Source organism: Mobula birostris, chromosome 16, assembly GCF_030028105.1.
Source record: "Mobula birostris isolate sMobBir1 chromosome 16, sMobBir1.hap1, whole genome shotgun sequence".
NCBI lineage: Eukaryota > Metazoa > Chordata > Chondrichthyes > Myliobatiformes > Myliobatidae > Mobula > Mobula birostris.
In genome coordinates this window covers 13,492,276-13,511,778 of record NC_092385.1, presented here as the reverse complement: position 1 = coordinate 13,511,778, position 19,503 = coordinate 13,492,276, and the positions used below count along the sequence as shown (strand labels likewise).

The 19,503-nt window shown below is 42.1% G+C and overlaps 1 protein-coding gene across 1 annotated transcript in view; it reads right to left on the bottom strand.

The window, feature by feature from the left end:
• Positions 1 to 17,135, bottom strand: part of LOC140210986 (uncharacterized) — a 157,697-nt gene extending 140,562 nt beyond the window's left edge. The window contains exons 1-3 of the mRNA XM_072280316.1: positions 16,987 to 17,135; positions 9,560 to 9,644; positions 4,609 to 4,780 (exon numbers count right to left, since the gene is read on the bottom strand). Of these exons, the coding sequence (XP_072136417.1) occupies positions 4,609 to 4,780; positions 9,560 to 9,644; positions 16,987 to 17,001 (272 nt within the window). The 5' untranslated portion in view covers positions 17,002 to 17,135. The remainder of the gene's footprint in view (positions 1 to 4,608; positions 4,781 to 9,559; positions 9,645 to 16,986) is intronic.
• Positions 17,136 to 19,503: the final 2,368 nt, after the last annotated feature.

Sequence of the window (19,503 nt, the reverse complement as noted above, 5' to 3'; positions counted from 1 at the left end):
GAAGATGAATCTTAGGGTTGTATAATGCATACATACTTTGATAATAGATGTACTTTGAACTTGCTCTCATTGACAAATTAAAATGGGTGACCCTTTATTTTAGAATTATGCTTCCAAGTTCTAAACACCCCCACTAAAGAGAACATTCCCTCAATATTCAATAACCAGAACCTGAAAATTAATCCATCACTTCAGCTGGTTCTCCCGTATCTATTCTGTTATTTAGCCATAGTCATACTTTATTGATCCCGGGGGAAATTGGTTTTCGTTACAGTTGCACCATAAATAATAAATAGCAATAGAACCATAAATAGTTAAATAGTAATATGTAAATTATGCCAGTAAGTTATGAAGTAAGTCCAGGACCAGCCTATCAGCTCAGGGTGTCTGACCCTCCAAGTGAGGAGTTGTAAAGTTTGATGGCCACAGGCAGGAATGACTTCCTATGACGCTCTGTGCTGCATCTCGGAGGAATGAGTCACTGGCTGAATGTACTCCTGTGCCCAACCAGTACATTATGTAGTGGATGGGAGACATTGACCAAGATGGCATGCAACTTAGACGGCATCCTCTTTTCAGACACCACCATGAGAGAGTCCAGTTCCATCTCTACAACATTACTGGCCTTACGAATGAGTTTGTTGATTCTGTTGGTGTCTGCTACCCTCAGCCTGCTGCCCCAGCACACAACAGCAAACATGATAGCACTGGCCACCACAGACTCGTAGAACATCCTCAGCATCCTCCGGCAGATGTTAAAGGACCTCAGTCTCCTCAGGAAATAGAGATGGCTCTGACCCTTCTTGTAGACAGCCTCAGTGTTCTTAGACCAGTCCAGTTTATTGTCAATTCGTATCCCCAGGTATTTGTAATCCTCCACCATGTCCACACTGACCCCCTGGATGGAAACAGGGGTCACCGGTACCTTAGCTCTCCTCAGGTCTACCACTAGCTCCTTAGTATTTTTCACATTAAGCTGCAGATAATTCTGCTCACACCATGTGACAAAGTTTCCTACCGTAGACCTGTACTCAACCTCATCTCCCTTGCTGATGCATCCAACTATGGCAGAGTCATTTACAATTCAAAGTATCTGATAAATTAGTCAAACATAATTTACTTTTCATAAATCCACACTTTCCTATCTCGTCTGGGTCCAAGCTTCCATTCCATTATTTTCATGAGTGCCAAACTGGACGCAAATTCTCCGTTAGTCAACCGTAACCACATCCTAGCCTTGCTTCATTTTTCCCTTCTCTTCTGATTCATTCCTTTCATGATTTTTATTTCTGCTCCACACCAACATATCCCAGCCTGCCTATTATACATACAAGCCAGGCAGTTACTCTGTTCTGTCCCATGCTCAAGTTCCTTCAGGGTGACCCACAGATAACCTGTGCCCAGTGCAGCACTTTCTGGCATATCATCTGTAACTTTGTGCAAAGCAACACAAACATTTATAGCTCTGACATCCAATAATAATTTTGTCCTTCACTAACCTTCCACCACATTCGCAATAGTGAATTAAATATCACAACTGCATTATGTACGCCCTAATGCACACTAACGACCACCCAAGAAAATAGCAAGAGAAGGTCACCTGGCCCGTCAAGTCTGTCCCATCATTCAATACAACCACGGCTGATCTGTCCCAAGCCTCACCTTTTCTTCTGTGCCATGCAATACCCACCTCCTTCACTTCCAAAACTTCTAAAGATTTATCTAGGTCCTTTTTAAATACATCCAGAGGTGTTGTCTCCACAAGTCTTAGGGGTAGAAAATTTTAGAGATTCCCTACACTCTAATACCATCAGTCTCATCCATAGTCCCAATCAATATATAGTGGCATCCTTCAACAAGCAGAAATCAGATTGCTGTTCCACAGTGCATGCTCTTTGAGGTATGTCTAGCCTGACGAAGTTTAAACCTCTTTGACAGGAGTTCAGAGAGACTGTCTCTCACTGCTTCCTCTCTGTGATCTCTGCTGCTCTCTGACTCTTCGACATATGCCCACCCAGACTTGGATCTATCACCTGCCAGCTTGTACTTCCTCCTCTCCTCCCCCCCCCCCCCCACCATCTTCTTATACTGGCTTCTACCCCATTCCTTTCCAGTCCTGATGACGGGTCTTGGCCCAAAACGTCAACTGTTTATTCCCGTCCATAGATGATGCCTTACTTGCAGAGTTCCTCCAACATTTTGTGCACGTTCCTCAAGATTTCCAGCATCTACAGAATCTCTTGTGTCTTATGGGCAGTTATGCTCAATTCTCAAGTTTTAACTTACTATAAAATATGATTTTAGTTATGTTCAACACTCGCCATTTAAGCAGCAATGACAGCTGCCATCCACTTTCATGTAGTGCCTAACACTACTATCCATAAACTTCACTCTAACCATTAGAAAACCTCTTAAAACTATCTCCTCCACAAGGTTGAGGAACACGAATTATCATTATATGCTTATTTTCCTAGCCTCTGAAGCAATTCAGGAAGTTTGACAATGCTCACGGCATTACATATTTTGTCTTTTATTTTACTTCAACCTCATTCCCTAAGCTTCAGCCTGGCACTGTTGTGACCAATCTGACATTTACTGCACTGACCAGTTTTAATCTACATGCAAAATTGCCAATTGCCCAACAGACTGAAGGTTGAGTAGAACAATTTGATGTAAAGGACAAAATGCCCAATTTAAATTTAATTAAGTTGCTTAGGGAAATTAGCATTTTCATAAAAGAAATACCACAATAAATGTGTATTTTTCAATGGTTCAGGAGGCAGCTTATATTAAAAGCAGATGTAGCCAACTGGATAGAAAGATAGTTAAAGAACAAAAGAAAAGAACAAGAGTTAATGGTTATTTTTGGGTGGGGAGAATATAACTGGAGCTAAACCATAAGGTCATAAGATAAAGGAGAAAAATTAGGTCATTTGGCCTATCGAGTCTGCTCCAGCATTTCATCATGGCCGATCCATTTTCCTTCTCAGCCTCAATCTCCTGCCTTCTTCCCATATCCCTTCATGCCCTGACTAATCCAAGAATATACTTAAAGACTTGTCCTCCACTAACAACCTGTGGCAACAAATTCAACAGATTCACAACTCCGGCTAAAGAAATTCCTCCACATCTTCGTTGAAAAAGGACGTCCCTCGATTCTGAGGCTGTGTCCACTGGTCCTAGACTCCCCCACAACAGGAAACATTCTCTCTACATCCACTATATTGAGGCCTTTCAGCATTTGATAGGTTTCAATAAGGTCACCCCTCAATCTTCTCAATTCCAGTGAGTAGAGGCCCAGAGCATCAATTGCTGTTCACGTGACGAGCCTTTCAATCCTAGATTCATTTTTGTGAACCTCCTTTGAACCCTCTGCAATGTCAGCACATCCTTTCTTAAATAAAGAGCCCAAAACTGCTCACAATATTCCAAATGAGGCCTCACAAGTGCTTTATAGGCCTCAACATTACATCATTAAACCCCAGAGATCCAAATGAGGGAGTAAATGAGGAATGGATACAAGAATCCAAATATACAACAATGTGGATATAATTGAACAAGGGAAGAGAGAATTGTAGTTTCAAATATAGAGAGTGCAGGTAATTTCAGAAAGATCTGCAATAGTGTTGTTTTTGTGGAACAGAAGGCAGATCCAAGCCCTAAAAGGTAAAAACCTTATACAGAATAGAACCAGGTGCACAGATGTCAAAAAGAGAGAAGTTGAAAACATAATCCAGATTTAGAATTAAGAAAACAAAATCCTGGTGAAGAGTTTTGGCCCAAAACATCAACTGTTTATGCATTTCCATAGATACTACCTGATGAGTCCCTCCAGCATTTCGTGTGTTGCTCCAGATTTTTAAAGCTGATAACAAAGATATGCTGCTAAAAATTATACAAATCATTATGCCTCCAATAAAATATTTTGTCTAGCTGGGAAGACCTATTAGGTAAGATGACAAGATTATGAAGAGATCACAACAAAGATTCAAGAATACAGTACCAAGAATGAAGATTTTAGGTTCAAAAGATACTGTATATTGGAGAAACTAGTGTTATTTTCATCAGAACAGAGATATTGGGTATGTTTTAAGCAGATGAAAGAGAAAACACTGTCCCTGTCAATGCTTTGGTGGACATAAACTTCATACTGTCACAACAGGAACATGGAGAGGCACCACACTAGCACAGAGGTTAGCGCAAAGCTGTTACAGCTCAGAGGGTCAGAGTTCAGAGTTCAAGTCCAGCGCCGTCTGTAAGGAGTTTGTATGTTCCCCCTGCAACCGTGCGTATTTCCTCCAGAGGCTCTGGTTTCCTCCCACGGTCAAAGACATATCAGTTAGTTGGTTAATTGGTCATTGTAAATTGTTCAGTCATTAGGCTTGTATTAAATAGATGGGTAACTGGGTGGCGTGGTTCATTGGGCTGGAAAGGCCAGTTGCGTGCTGTATCTCGAAATAACTAAAAAAAAAAAATGGAGAGGCATTGTGGGGATTCTCATCCAAGGAGCCATGCTTAATAACTTGGGAACAATAAAAATAGGAACTCGTCAAAAACAAAATCCACAGCTCAAGTAGCAAGACGTAGTAATCAAAAATATTTTCTTACACACTGGGAACCCAGAGGCGCACTGTTTTATCTCGGGAAGCAGAAGCCAATAAATGACCAGAGGGTGAGAACTGAATCGAAAGGACGGCATCTTTGTGACCAACAAATCGATATGCTCTCATCTGTGGCTTCAAATTCCAAATCATGACACACGAATCCATAGATCCGGTTGCTGCCAAAATAAAGTAACTATTAATTTCATGTTCAAACATGCCAACATAACTTGTACAATTTTCTTGCTTCAAATGCACTTCCCCACTTTCATTTATTAAATGTACAGTAAGCAAACAACAAAAATGTTGGTACAGTGATTTCTGAGATTCCACAACTATCTTATATTCCATACATTTGTCAATTTTGACAAGCTGAAAGTAACTGCAAAAATAGATGATGCTAAACTTATGGCTTCTGGAGATAATCCCTTATCTATTTCAGGAATATAGGCTACCTAGACTCCAAAAGTAATAATATTAGACTTCCCTTCCCTCATCCTCTGACTTACCTCTACTGGTATTGATTCATTTATTTACATACACAGTTACTACACACACTGATTTTGACACTAACCATTAAAAACCTATTCAAGAGTGAAGGTGCTTCAAACCAATTTCTGCTCTCATCCAGCCATTGATTACAAACTGCAACTGGGAATCACTGAATATATTTCAGAGCAGGACTATTCTATAGTTTATGGAATACAGAAATTGAGCCCATTGTTCTGTTTACTTTTGCATTACCTGATGAAAGGAAAAAGAAAACCTAATGAACCCTCACTGTTGCTGCGGATTTGAGACAGAATTTTGGGATTTTCAGGTATTTAGAGTCAACCTGGTCACTAAGTGTATAGCTCAGACATCAAATAAATGCGAACATCAGGCATGATCTCTTGTTGCTGCAACCATCAGGCAACGAGGTACAGGAGCAAGACTCCCAGAAGGTTAATCCACAGGTTGAGTCTGTGGTAAAGAAAGCAAATGCAATGTTGACATTTATTTCAAGGGCAATAAAATACAAAAGCAAAGAAATAATGCTGAGGCTTTATAAGACACTAGTCAGGCTGCACTTGGAGTATTGTCAACAGTCTTGGGCCCCATATCTCAGAAAGGATGTTTTGCCATTGGAGAGTCCAGAGGACACGAGGATGATTCCGGGAATGTTTGGCAGCTTTGGGCCTATACTCACTGGAACTTAGAAGAATGCGGGGTGATCTCACTGAAACCTACCGAATGTTGAAAGGACTAGATAGGGTGGATTGGAGAGAATGTTTCCTGTGGCGGGAGAATCAAGAGCAGTGAATCTGTGGAATGCTCTGTCACAGACTGCGGTGGAAGCAAAGTCTGTGGATATATTTAAGGTGGAAGTTGATAAGTTTCCTGATTGGTCAGGGCGTTAAAAGATATGGTAAGAAGTATGGGGTTGAGTGGGATCCAGGATCAGCTATGATGGAATGGCTGAGCAGACTCAATGGGCTGAATGGGCTAATTCTGTTGCTATGTCTTATGGTCTTACGGAGCCTTTGGTCCCACAGCACCAGGTTCAGGAACAGCTACAACCATCAGACTCCTGAACCGGTGTGGATAACTTCACTCACCACAACTCTGAACTGAATCCACAACCTATAGATTCACTTTCAAGAATTCTACAACTCATGTTCTCAGTATTTATTTACACAATGTCTTCTTTTGCCCATTAGTTGTTTAGCAGTCTTTGTTATGTACAGCTTTTCAAAAATGTGATTGTATTTCTTTATTTTCCTGTAAATGCCTGCAAGAAAATAAATCTTTAAGGTATTAAATAGGATACATGTGGACAAAATAGATGAAGTATGGTGCCATCCTGTGGCCAATTCTGATTGTGCTGAACCTAGTTACGTGACACAAAAAAGGCGGTGGTAGATGATCAACCTTGTTTTGTTGTATTTCATAAAAATCCACTTTAAGGTTGTTAATTAACCATGGCTCAATTGACAGCACTTTGCTATTGACCCACCTAATACATGAGCCTTCCTTTGCCTGCTCAGGAATGATTAGCTAGGATCCAAACTATCTTCACTTTGAACAAGAAAAAGATTTAAGTTTCATAGCACCATTCATGTTTCAGGATATCCAAAAATGTCATATATTGTGTCCAGTCCTCCTGGTGTGGCCTCCTCTACATCAGTAAGATCTAATGCAGACTGGGGGAAGTCACTTTGTTGAGCACCTTCACTCTGTTTACCATAAAAGCCAAAACCTCCCAGTTTATTATGGCATTCCTATTATTACCCTCCCTCACCTGCATATCACCCCAACTCACCTAAATCCACCTATCACCCACCATTTTTGTTCCACACTATCTCCCCACCTTTTTATACTGGCGATCTCCACCAGTCCTGATGAAGAGTCTTGACCCAAAGTATTGACAGTCCATTTCCCTCCATAGATGTTGTCTGACCTTCTGAGTTCCTCCAGCAGTTTGTGTGTTACTTAAGGTAATTACAGTAACATCTGTGTTTTTAATTATTTTAATTAGAATTGCATCTTTGAGAGAAGACAATTTTCTAGAAAAAGTTTTATATTTTCTTAAAGCCTGTCAGAGGATTTCAGGGAATGGACAATGCACCATGCTAGCCAAGGCCTAGTTGCTGTCTGGACCTTGCCACCAAACCTAAGGGTGTGGAGAACAAGAAAGATCAGCTCTTCACAGCATACCCATAGATTTCTGGCTACTGCAGACAACATTCCCTAAATCCACCAAGATCTGGTAAAATGGTGCTTCTGCAATATGAGAAACACTAATATGAGTTTTTCCTGTGAAGGACATTTTCTATTAAAGGAATTACAAAAATTTAGTTTGTTGTATATCCTTGTGCATGCAGCAAGCAACAAGTTAGTAGATCTTAAGAGAAGAGATTCGAAAATATGATTTCAGTAGAGTCTATTGTGCTGACATTTAAAACACAAGATATAGGAACAGAATTAGGCTATTTGGTCTATCCATTCTTCTCTGCCATTCAACTATGGCTGATTTATTTTCTCCTCTCGGGCCCATTCTCCAGTCCTCTTTCTTTAACCTTTGGTGCTTTACTAACCAATAACCTATCAATCTCTGCTTTAAATGTCCCCAGTGACTTTGCCTCCACAGCTACCTGTGGCGTAAATTCCGCAGATTCACTACCCTCTGGCTAAAGTAATTCTTCTTCATCTCTGTTCTAAAGGGATGTCCTTCTATTCTGAGACTGTGCCCTCTGGTTCTAGACTCTCCCACTACTGGAAACGTCCCCTCTACATCTACTCTATCTAGGCCTTTCAATATTCAGTAGGTTTCAATGAGATCCCCACCTCCAATTCTTCTAAACTTCAGCAAATACATGCCCAGAGCTACCCAATGTTCTGCCTACATTAACCCTTTCATTCCCCAGATCATTTACTAACAGGACAAGGTTCAACCATGATGATTTCCCGTTCATGGCACAATAAGGCTCCAATATATAGACTAGGTACTATTAGCACATGTACTCTTGGCAACACAGTGGTTCTGCTGATTGTGCATAGTCCCAGAAACTCAAGATCTAATTCTGACCACTGGTGTCAACGACATGGAGTTTGCATCTTCTCCAAATGATCACACAGGTTCCCCTTTTCAAATACCAATAAAATTATATTAACCAGCTATTGTAATTTTCCCCTCATGTGAGTGGGTGTTAAAAGACGTGTGAGAGAGAACAGGGAAATAAGTCAGATAATGGGATTGAGACTATTGCTGAGAGCTGACAAAAACCTGATGATCCCATCGGCCTTTATGCTGCAAGGAAAGACATATAACTGCCTAGTGGGGCAACTGACAATCAATCTTGGCAAGCCATTAAAGTTCCCATACTTGATCGCGTCATCATCTCTGAGGCCTGATATGGTCAGTCTCTCAGAAACCTTGAAGCCGGTGGTTAGGGTAGAACACAACAGTTCCTTGGGAAAACCAGATTGAGGAGGCTGGGTCACCTGGGCGAGGGTGCCTGATATTGAAATACCTGAAACACCCAGTGATACCAGGTTACATCACTGATGATGCGTCCCAGTGAATCCTAGGATGTATCTCTACATCTTCATTGGATAAATGTCTGACTTTGTCCAGTTTAATTAGATGTATTCTGTAGGTGGTTGAACTGGTCAAATTATGAAGTCTGTACAGGCTTTTATTCCAAATTGTTCTTTCTTGGTTTTAGAACTGAAGGAAAAGTCAAACAGGAATTTTGCTGATATCAATCAGTAAACACAATAATGTTCAAGTTGCATAGAATTTATAAAAGAGATGGACATGACAGGTCAATTACACTGTGAATAATACATTTATTTGTATTCTTAATGCAGCAAATCATTGGCACCGTCTATAGTGATAGCAAGATAAATTCATGATACCCAACATCAAACTGGATGGTTGCATTCTGCACAATAGATAGACATTCACTGACTTGAAAGTATAATGGGAGGGTAAATCTTGAAGAGGAAAATCGTGTTTGATATCAGCAACTTAATCTCTGAAAACTCAATCAGAAGCAAGAGAAAATCTGCAGATGCTGGAAATCCAATGCCACTCACCAAAACGCTGGTAGAACGCAGCAGGCCAGGCAGCATCTATAGGAAGAGGTACAGTCAACGTTTCAGGCCAAGACCCTTCGTCAGGATTAACTGGCGATTCTGCCTGGCCTGCTGTGTTCTACCAGTGTTTTGTGTGTGTTGCTTGGATTTCCAGCATCTGCAGATTTTCTCGTGTTTGCAACACACACAAAATGCTGGAGGAGTTCAGCAGGCCAGACAGCACCTATGGAAAGGAGTATAGTTGACGTTTTGGGTCGAGACCCTTCAGCAGGACTCAAAACTCAAAGTCTTTTTGATTGCACGTTCTCATTTATCTGATCCCCAATTTATGCCCTTAAGGTTGTTAAGTGATAGTTTCCTCAGGATATGAAACATACCTAACTGTTTCATGTTAGAGTTAAAGTCGATACTTGTGATGGTGTCACGATGGCCTTTAAAATGCTGTTCTAATGTTGGATCCCCCTATAAAAATAAAAGTTGAACCTTAGTATCTGTATAATTCCTAGAGATTATGTAACATTTTAAATGACAATGCATATCATATCTCTATAAAATAAAGATCCATACAAGACAAATTTTCTTAATAATTTAATACTTTGCTTCCTGCTTCAAACACCACCCATTCCCACTTACCACAAGCAAATTCCATTCAACATGCACGGAAACCAGCAATTTTTCTTCTGACCTACAAGCAGTGAGCTGCAGGAGAACGTCTGCTGGTCACCGACAGTGCTCTGGCCACAATCAAATGAGGCATGCGTTCGTGTGCGCGCATGTGTGTGTGCAGGCAAATGCACGCGTGGCAGCTGTGCAAAGATACAAAAATTACTATAAATTCCAGAAATAAATAAATAGGCCAGAGAAAGGAATAATGAGGTAGAATGGGTTTCCTCCAGATGCTCCGTCTTCCTCCCATATTCCAAAGATGTATGGGCTAGATAGAAGGTTAATTGGTCACAACTGTAATTGGGCAGGACGGGCTCGTTGGGCTGGAAGGCCCTATTCCCGTGTTGCATTTCTAAACAAAATAATTTTTTTTAAAAATGATCATCGATGAAGTTAAAGGGGCTTTTAAATAATTTTGTGGTCATCTTCAAGCTTTTGTATCTTTTGTCTGATTGCAGCAATGAGAAGACGGGAGGATCCATCTATTGTTGGAATTGGTTTATTATTGTCATATGTACTGAGATACAATGGAAAAATTTGTTTCATATACTGTCCTAAAGATCAAATCATTATAGTATACTGAGGTAGAACAATCAAGACAGAATGCAAAATAAAGAATAAACAGCTACAGAAAATGCTTTCTATGGTGCATTGATAAAAATCTAAAAGGATCAACAGGGACATGCCAAATTTCTTTAGCCTCCTGAGGGAGTAGAGCCATTCGTGATCTTTCTTGGTCAACTGTCTACTGGGTTGTATTAAATATGGCCATACAGTGCTCAACTGAAGGATATTCCTGCTTAACTGGATAGCTTACAACAGAGATAGTGACTGCGTCGAAGAAGCTTAGTGTACAAAAATATTTAGGAAAAATTAATAGAACTGAACCTTAATAAATCCCTGGGACATGACAATTTGGACCACAAAGTTTTGAAAAAGATGACCATGGGGATAGTTGCTCCCCATTGATATGAATATATGGATATCAATAGTATTGAGCAGTGTCAACATGGATTTTTGTAAGGGGAAATCATGCCTGAGAAGTCCATTTCTTTGTTAAGTTTGAACCAGAAGAGATAAAGAGGAAGATTAAAATGGCACACAAAAAGTTACTGAACAAAATTTGAAGGCACTGGATTGAAGACAGTATACTGACATGAGCAAACAACAGGAATTCTGCAGATGCTGGAAATTCAAGCAACACACATCAAAGTTGCTGGTGAACGCAGCAGGCCAGGCAGCATCTCTAGGAAGAGGTACAGTCGACGTTTCAGGCCGAGACCCTTTGTCAGGACTAACTATACTGACGTGGGTAAGGGCCTGGCTAACAAACGGGAAACTGCAGAAATAACCAGAATGTTTCTGGGTTGGAAGGCTGTGAATAACAGTGAGTCACAGGGATCTGTGCTAGTTCCTTTGCTGGTCACAATCCATATTAAAGATTTAGATCACAGACCAAAAGTAATATATCAAACTTTGCAAGTGATATTAGGGTAGAAAGAAAGATCCAGGCAGGGGGGCAATTGGGTGATTTTAGTAAGATGTGGGTAGTGCACGTGACTGGGCAACCAGATAGAATATAACATCAAAAATTATAGGAACAGCAATTTTGGTAGAATTAAAAAGCCAATATTTTCTAAATATAGGTGTTCAGAGGGAACAGAGTATCCTTTTTAAACTAGGCAGTGAAAAGCAATATGCAGGAAATGAAATCAAGCTGAAATGCAAACAGTACATTTGCCTTCAGTACTAGAGTCAATTATTAAGGACTCAAGGGGTACTTGGAAGCACATGAATCAGAATCAGGCTTATTATCACTGGCATGTGACGTGAAATTTGTTAACTTTGCAGCAGCAGTTCAATGCAATACATAATATAGCAGAGAGAAAAAAAATAATTAACAAGTAAATCAATTATATTGAATACATTTTTAAAAAGTGCAAAAAAGAAACACTATATATTAAAAAAAGTGAGGCAGCATCCAAAGATTGAATGTCCATTTAGGAATCAGACGGCAGTGGGGAAGATGCTGTTCCTGAATCACTGAGTATATGACTTCAAGCTCCTGCAACTCCTACCTGATGGTAACAGTGAGAAAAGTAAAAAAAAAGTCTGAAGTCAGCGTGGTTTCCTTAAGGGGAAACCTTATCTGACAAATCTGTTGGATTTCTTTGTGAAAATAGCAGGCCAATAGACAATGGACAGTCAGTGGATGTTGCTTGCCTGGATTTTTCAGAAGGCTTTTGACAAAGTGCTGCACATGAGGCTGCTAAACAAGATAGGAAAAGATACCAGCATGGACAGAAGAGTGGGAATAAAGAGAACCTTTTCCAGTTGGCTGCCAGTGACTAGTGTGTTCTGCAGGGATTAGTGTTGGGTCCGCTACTTTTTGTATTATATATGTTAATGATCTGGATAACAGAATTAATGGCTTTATGGCCAAGTTTGCAGATGATACAAAAACAGGTACAGGGGAAAGTCATACTAAGGAGACAGAGAATCTGCAGAAAAACTTAGGACATATTATGAGAATGGGCAAAGAAGTGGCAGAGGAAAGTGCATGGTCATGCAATTTGGTTGAAGAAATAAAGGCATAGGCAATTTTTAAAATAAAGAACAAATTCCAAAATTGGAGGTGCAAAGGGACTTGGGAGTCCTAGTGCAGGATTCCCTAAAGGTTAACCTGAAGGTTGAGTTGGTACTAAGGAAAACAAATGGAATGCTGGGAGTTCATTTTGAGAGGACTAGAACATAAAAGCAAAGATATAGTGATGAGGCTTTATAAGGCATTGGTGAAACCACATTTGGAGCATTGTGAGCAATTTTGGGTTCCATATGTAAGGAAGTATGTGCTGGCATTGGATAGGGTCTAGAGGAGATTTACGAGAATAATCTCAAGAATAAAAGGGTCAATGTGGGATGAGTGTTTGATGGTTCTGACACTGTACCTGCTGGAGTTTAGAAGCACAAGGGCGATCTCATTGAAACTTACCGAATATTGAAAGCTCAAGATAGAGTGGTCATGGAGAGTGTGTTTCCAATAATGTGAGAGTCCAGGACCAGAGGGCACAGGCTCAGAATAAAAGGATGTCCCTTTAGAACAGAGATGAGGAAGAATTTCTTTACATAGAGGGTGGTGAATTTGCAGAAATTATTGCCACAGGCATCTGTGGAGGCCAAACCATTGGGTATACTTAAAGCAGAGGTTGATAGGTTTTTGATTAGTAAGAGGATATAGGGAGAAGGCAGGAGAATGGGATTGAGAAGAAAAATAAAGCAGCCATGATCAAATGACAGAGCTGATTTGTTGGACCGAGTGCCCCATGTCATGTCTTATAACATTCATTGCAAGAGGATGTGTATCAGGAGTAAGTATGTCTTAATGATTGATAAGTATGTCTTAATGATTACAAGGTTGAAAAGAAAATATTTTGAGTGGGTTAACCTCCCCATCTAAAAAAAGATACACAAGTAGTTCTGCTATAACACGGCAGCTGTGCTCCTAAAAGTGTTATACAAAACTGCATTATAAAATAGGGTCAAATTACCAGAAGCTAGAGAAATCAATGTTCATGCCATCAGGTTGGAGGGTACCCATACAGAATGTGAGCTATTGCTCCTCCAACCTGAGAGTAACCTCTTTGAGTCACTAAAGGAGACCATGGACCAACATGTCTGAATGGAAATGGAGATTGGAATTAAAATGGTTGGCCACTGGGTAACCCTGCTTTCATGGATGGAGCAAAGATGCTCAACAAAGCAATCCTCCATTCTAGCAACACACATCAAAGTTGCTGGTGAACGCAACAGGCCAGGCAGCATCTCTAGGAAGAGGTACAGTCGACGTTTCAGGCTGAGACCCTTCGTCAGAACTAACTAAAGGAAGAGTTAGTAAGAGATTTGAAAGTGGGAGGGGGAGGGGGAGATTGAGATCCAAAATGATAGGAGAAGACAGGAGGGGGAGGGATGGAGCCAAGAGCTGGACAAGTGATTGGCAAAGGGGATATGAGAGGATCATGGGACAGGAGGCCCGGGGAGAAAGACGGGGGGGGGGGAACCCAGAGGATGGGCAAGAGGTATAGTCAGAGGGACAGAGGGAGAAAAGGGAGAGTGAGAGAAAGAATGTGTGTATAAAAATAAATAACAGTTGGGGTACGACGGGGAGGTGGGGCATTAGCAGAAGTTAGAGAAGTCAATATTCATGCCATCAAGGTTGGAGGCTACCCAGACGGAATATAAGGTGTTGTTCCTCCAACCTGAGTGAGGCTTCATCTTTACAGTAGAGGAGGCCGTGGATAGACATGTCAGAATGGGAATGGGATGTGGAATTAAAATGTGTGGCCACTGGGAGATCTTGCTTTCTCTGGCGGACAGAGCGTAGGTGTTCAGCAAAGCGGTCTGCCAGTCTGCGTTGGGTCTCGCCAATATATAGAAGGCCACATCAGGAGCACCGGACGCAGTATATCACCCCAGCCGACTCACAGGTAAAGTGTCGCCTCACCTGGAAGGACTGTCTGGGGCCCTGAATGGTGGTAAGGGAGGAAGTGTAAGGGCATGTGTAGCACTTGTTCCGCTTACAAGGATTCTACTCCAGATCTCACCAATGTAGTGGAGGGCGCATCAGATACAATAGACGACCCCAACAGATTCACAAGTGTTGCATCACCTAGAAGGACTGTTTGGAGCACTGATTAGAGGTGAGGGTGGAGATGAACAGGCAGACTTCTGCTCCCAGGGATAAGTGAAAGGAGAGAGATTAGTGGCGAGAGACGAATGGACAAAGGAATCATAGAAGGTGCGATCCCTGAGGAAAACAGAGAGTGGGGGAAGGTAAAGGGGCTTGGTGGTAAAATCCTGTTGAAACATAGAAAACCTACAGCACAATACAGGCCCTTTGGCCCACAGAGATGTGCCAAACATGTATTTACCTTAGAAATTACTTAAGGTTACCCATAGCCCTCTATTGTTCTAAGCTCCATGTACCTATCCAGGGATCTCTTAAATGACCCTATTGTATCCGTCTCCACCACCGTTGCCGGCAGCCCATTCCATTCACCACCTCTGCGTAAAAAAAAACTTACCCCTGACATCTCCTCTGTACCTTCTTCCAATCACCTTAAAACTGTGCCTTGGGAAAAAGCCTCTGGTTGTAGTCCCACCCAACCTCAGTGGAAAAAGCCTGCTTGCATTTACCCTATCTATCCAGGCAGCATCCTGGTCAATCTCCTCTGCACCCTCTCCAATCCAGGCAGCATCCTGGTCATTCTCCTCTGCACCCTCTCTAATCCAGGCAGCGTCCTGGTAATCTCCTCTGCACCCTCTCTAATCCAGGCAGCATCCTGGTCAATCTCCTCTGCACCCTCTCTAATCCAGGCAGCATCCTGGTAATCTCCCCTGCACCCTCACTAATCCAGGCAGCATTCTGTTGTCAATCTCCTCTGCACCCTTTCTAAAGATTCCACATCCTGCCCTTAGAGGGGACCAGAAACAAACACAATACTGCGGGTCTAAACAGAGTTTTGTAGAGCTGCAACGTTACCTCGCGGCTCTGGAGCTCAATCCCCCGACTAACGAAGGCCAACACACCGCACACCTCATTAACTTGCGCGGCCACTTTGAGAGACCTATAGATGTGGACCTCAAGACTCCTCTGTCCTCCACACTGCTAAGAGTCCTACAATTAACCCTGAACTCTGCCCTTCCAGTTCGACCTTCCAAAAGTGAACCACTTTACACGTTTCTGGATTGAACTCCATCTGCCAGCTCTTGGCCCAGCTCAACGTCCGGTTGTAATCTCTAACAACTTCCTGCACTGTCCACAACACCGCCACCCTTCGTATCATCTGCAAACCTACTAACACGACCTTCCAAGTTCTCATCAAAGTCACTTTTTAACAAAATCACCAAGAGGAGAGGTCCCAGAACAGATCCCTGAGGAGCACCTCTGGTCACTGACCTCCAGGCAGAATACGAACCATCTACAACCACAGATGGTTGAAATTGCAGAGAATGACCTGCTGAGTATAGATGCTCAGGAGGTTGTAGGTGAGGACAACAGGAACTCTATCCTTGTTAAGGCGGGGTGAAAGCAGGTGGCCAGGAAACAGAGGAGATGCGGGTGAGGGCAGCATCAATGGTGCGGGGAGGGCAACCCCTTTCTTTGAAGGAGGAGGACACCCTAAGTCCTGGAAAGGAAAGTCTCATACTGGGAACAGATGCAGCAGAGATGAAGGAACTGAGAAAACGGGAAGGCACGCTTAGAGGAGACAGTGTGGAAAGAGGTATAGTCAAGTCAAGTCACTTGTTGCTGTCATTTAGACCATAACTGCTGGTACAGTACACAGTAAAAACGAGAGGTTTTTTCAGGACCATGGTGCTACATGAACAATACAAAAACAATACAGGTTGCCGTGAGAGTCAGTAGGTTCGTAAAAGATATCAACAGATTGCTTGTCTCCAGTGATGGAGATTCAGAAATTGAGAAAGGGGAAAGAAGCGTCAGAAATGGACCATGTGAATTCAAGGACATCGATGCAAGATGATCTGTATTACAGCGAGAAGGAGTTGGGAGATTAGGAGAACAAGAAAGTTTTTTTTAAGCAGCAAGGGTTTATTTAGGCAAGGGAGACGCGGTGAAAGTTGGCCGGACATACAGTAGGAGAAAGAGGGAAGTAGGAATTGCTCAAAGCAATCCCAATATTGCTTTAAGGAGAGAGCTGGTCAGCAGAAACCGAGATGCCAGGAGTGCGTTTGAATTCCAGAAGAATCGCCAAGTCGTGAGCACTGTTAACTAAGGGCAACAGAGCCTTACACTTTCTGGACATGGATGGGTGACAGAAGATTTGCATTAAACAGAAGATTGTATTCTTAATGTCAGGCTAATGTATTGGATTGCAGTCTGTCTGTGGGGGGGAAAAACACAAAGCAAAGCCAGGTTGGGCTATGTTATTAATCTATTAGGTAGAGTCAACGTGGGCTCACCGGGCCAGACTCCACCTCCGGCCGCTTGAAAAGCAAGACCGCTGCAGCAACCCGAGCAGTCCAGGCCAGGGTGGCGGGCTCAGAAACAAATCGGGCCCGGGCCGCCATACCCGGGCAAACGGCTCTGGAACAGGTTAACAAAAGAACGGAAACTCACCATTAAAGAAGTCATGGTGCTCGTACAAAGTTGAGCGCTAATGTGGAGGGACACCGCCTTCGCTGGGCCCAACGCCGCCGCGTCACCCTGGTTACCAGCGCCGTCGGCACCCAGGGACCGCGAAACGCGCCGCCATCACCACTCGGTACCGCCCCTCTGCTTAAAGGGAGAGTGTCGCCCTGCCCCCCTCCCCCATTAAAGGCAAGCAGTTTCGCCGACAGGATCATTATGATGATCCATTTACATTAGCAGAAATGGTGAGAGCAATAAAGAGATCGAGACCAACCTCCCCAGGGAAAGATCTGATATGCTCTGTGATGCTAAAAAATCTAGGAGAAGGAGCGCTCTTGAAGTTGCTGCATTTTTATAACAGAGTGTGGGAGGAGGGAAGATTACCAAGTGCGTGGAAAGAAGCAGTAGTAATTCCAATAAGGAAGCCTGGCAATGATCTGTTAAAACCCACTAGCTACAGACCAATTGCATTAACATCAAGTATATGTAAGATAATGGAAAGGATGATAACAGAAAGGTTATCATATGAGCTTGAGAAAAGGGGAATGCTGGCAAGTTATCAGAGTGGTTTTAGAAAGGGAAGGAATTCCATGGACTCAGTGATTATGTTAGAGACTGAAATAAGGAAGGTCCAGGCAAATAGAGAGTCAGTAATGGCAGTGTTCTTTGACATTGAAAAAGCCTATGATATGATGTGGAAGAAAGGATTATTAATTAAACTGCACAAGATGAGGGTTGGTGGGAGAGTTTTTAATTGGATTAAAGATTTTTTGTTTGGTAGAAAAATTCAAGTTCGGATTGGATCAGAATTATCAAAATAGTACATAGTGGAAAATGGCACACCTCAAGGTAGTGTGATTAGCCCGTTACTTTTCATCATTATGATCAATGATGTCTTCACAAAGGTACCAGTGGATATAGGTAGGTCACTGTTTGCGGATGATGGGGCCTTGTGGAAAAGAGGCAGGAACATGGACCATATAATCAGGAAACTACAAGAAGCAATTGATGAAGTGGTGGAGTGGGGTTATGATTGGGGATGTAGATTTTCAGTAGATAAAACTCAAACTGTATTTTTTACCAGGAAAAGGGTTGATGTAGGGAAGAAGTTAAGAATGTATGGGGTTGAAAGAGTTGCATCATTTAAATTTCTGGGAGTTATATTTGATTCACGATTAACATGGGCAGACCATATCAGGAAAGTTGAGGAGAAATGTAAAAAAGTAATAAATGTGTTGAGATGTTTGACTGGTAGGGAATGGGGAGCAAGTTGTTCAGCTTTGAAGAGAATGTATGTGGCTTTCGTGAGATCCGTATTGGATTATGGAAATATAGTATATGGATCAGCAGCTAGGTCTCTTATAAGGAAACTGGATGTGATTCAGGCTCAGGCCTTGAGAGTGTGCAGTGGGGCTTTTAAAACGTCACCAGTGTCAGCCCTACAGGTAGAAATGGGAATAATGCCTTTGGAACTAAGAAGGATGCAACTGATGGCAAACTACTGGGCTAACTTGCAGGGGCACAATGATTCTCACCCTACTAAAGGAGTGTTGCAGGAGTGCTGGGAAAATGGGAGGTTTCAGAGGGATACCTTTAGTCGGGTAGGGAATGATATTGTGAAAGAATGTGGAGTATTTGACCTGAGGATAAGTCCTTCAGTAGTTTATCCGGTTGTAGCTCCATGGAAGCTTGTATGGCCTGACATAGACTGGCATTTGTTAGAGGTAAAAAGGAAAGAAAGATATAAAACAGATTTGGTAAATGCATTTAACTGTCATGTGATGGAAAAGTATAGTGATTATACTCACATTTATACAGATGGTGCGAAGGAACCTGAAACAGGAGTGACAGGGTTTGGGGTGGTAATACCAGCAAAAGAAATTGGAATCAGCAGAAGAACATCTAATAAGTTAGGGGTGTTTACAGTGGAGATGCTGGCAGTGTTGGTTGCGTTGCAATGGGTGCAGAAAGCCAGACAAGCCAAAGCATTGATATGTTCAGATTCATCCTCAGTTCTAGCAAGTTTAAGGTCTTTTCACACAAACGGTTGGCAAGATGTACTTCATGAAGTCCTTCAGTTAGTTACAAGAATTGCAAATCAGGGAGGTCAGGTAAAATTTCTATGGGTTCCAGCACATGTAGGGGTGAAGGGGAATGAGAGGGTGGATGAGTTGGCAAAGAGGGTGTTAAAGAAAGAAAATGTGGAAATGCACATTAGTATCAGTAAAGCAGAGGTTAAGTGTGTAATCTGGGAAAAAGTCAACCGAATGTGGCAAGAAAGATGGGACAGGGAGGGGAAAGGGAGGCATTTATATCAAATGCAACAGAGTGTTGCAGTTACTAGGGTAGGTAATGGAAACAGAAGAGAGGAAATTGTGCAGACTAGGTTAAGGCTGGGGCATTGTGCATTAAACAAAACATTGAAAATGATAGGGAAACACCAGACAGGATTGTGTGAGGAATGTCGGAAGAGGAGTCAGTAGAACATGTAGTTCTGAGTTGCAG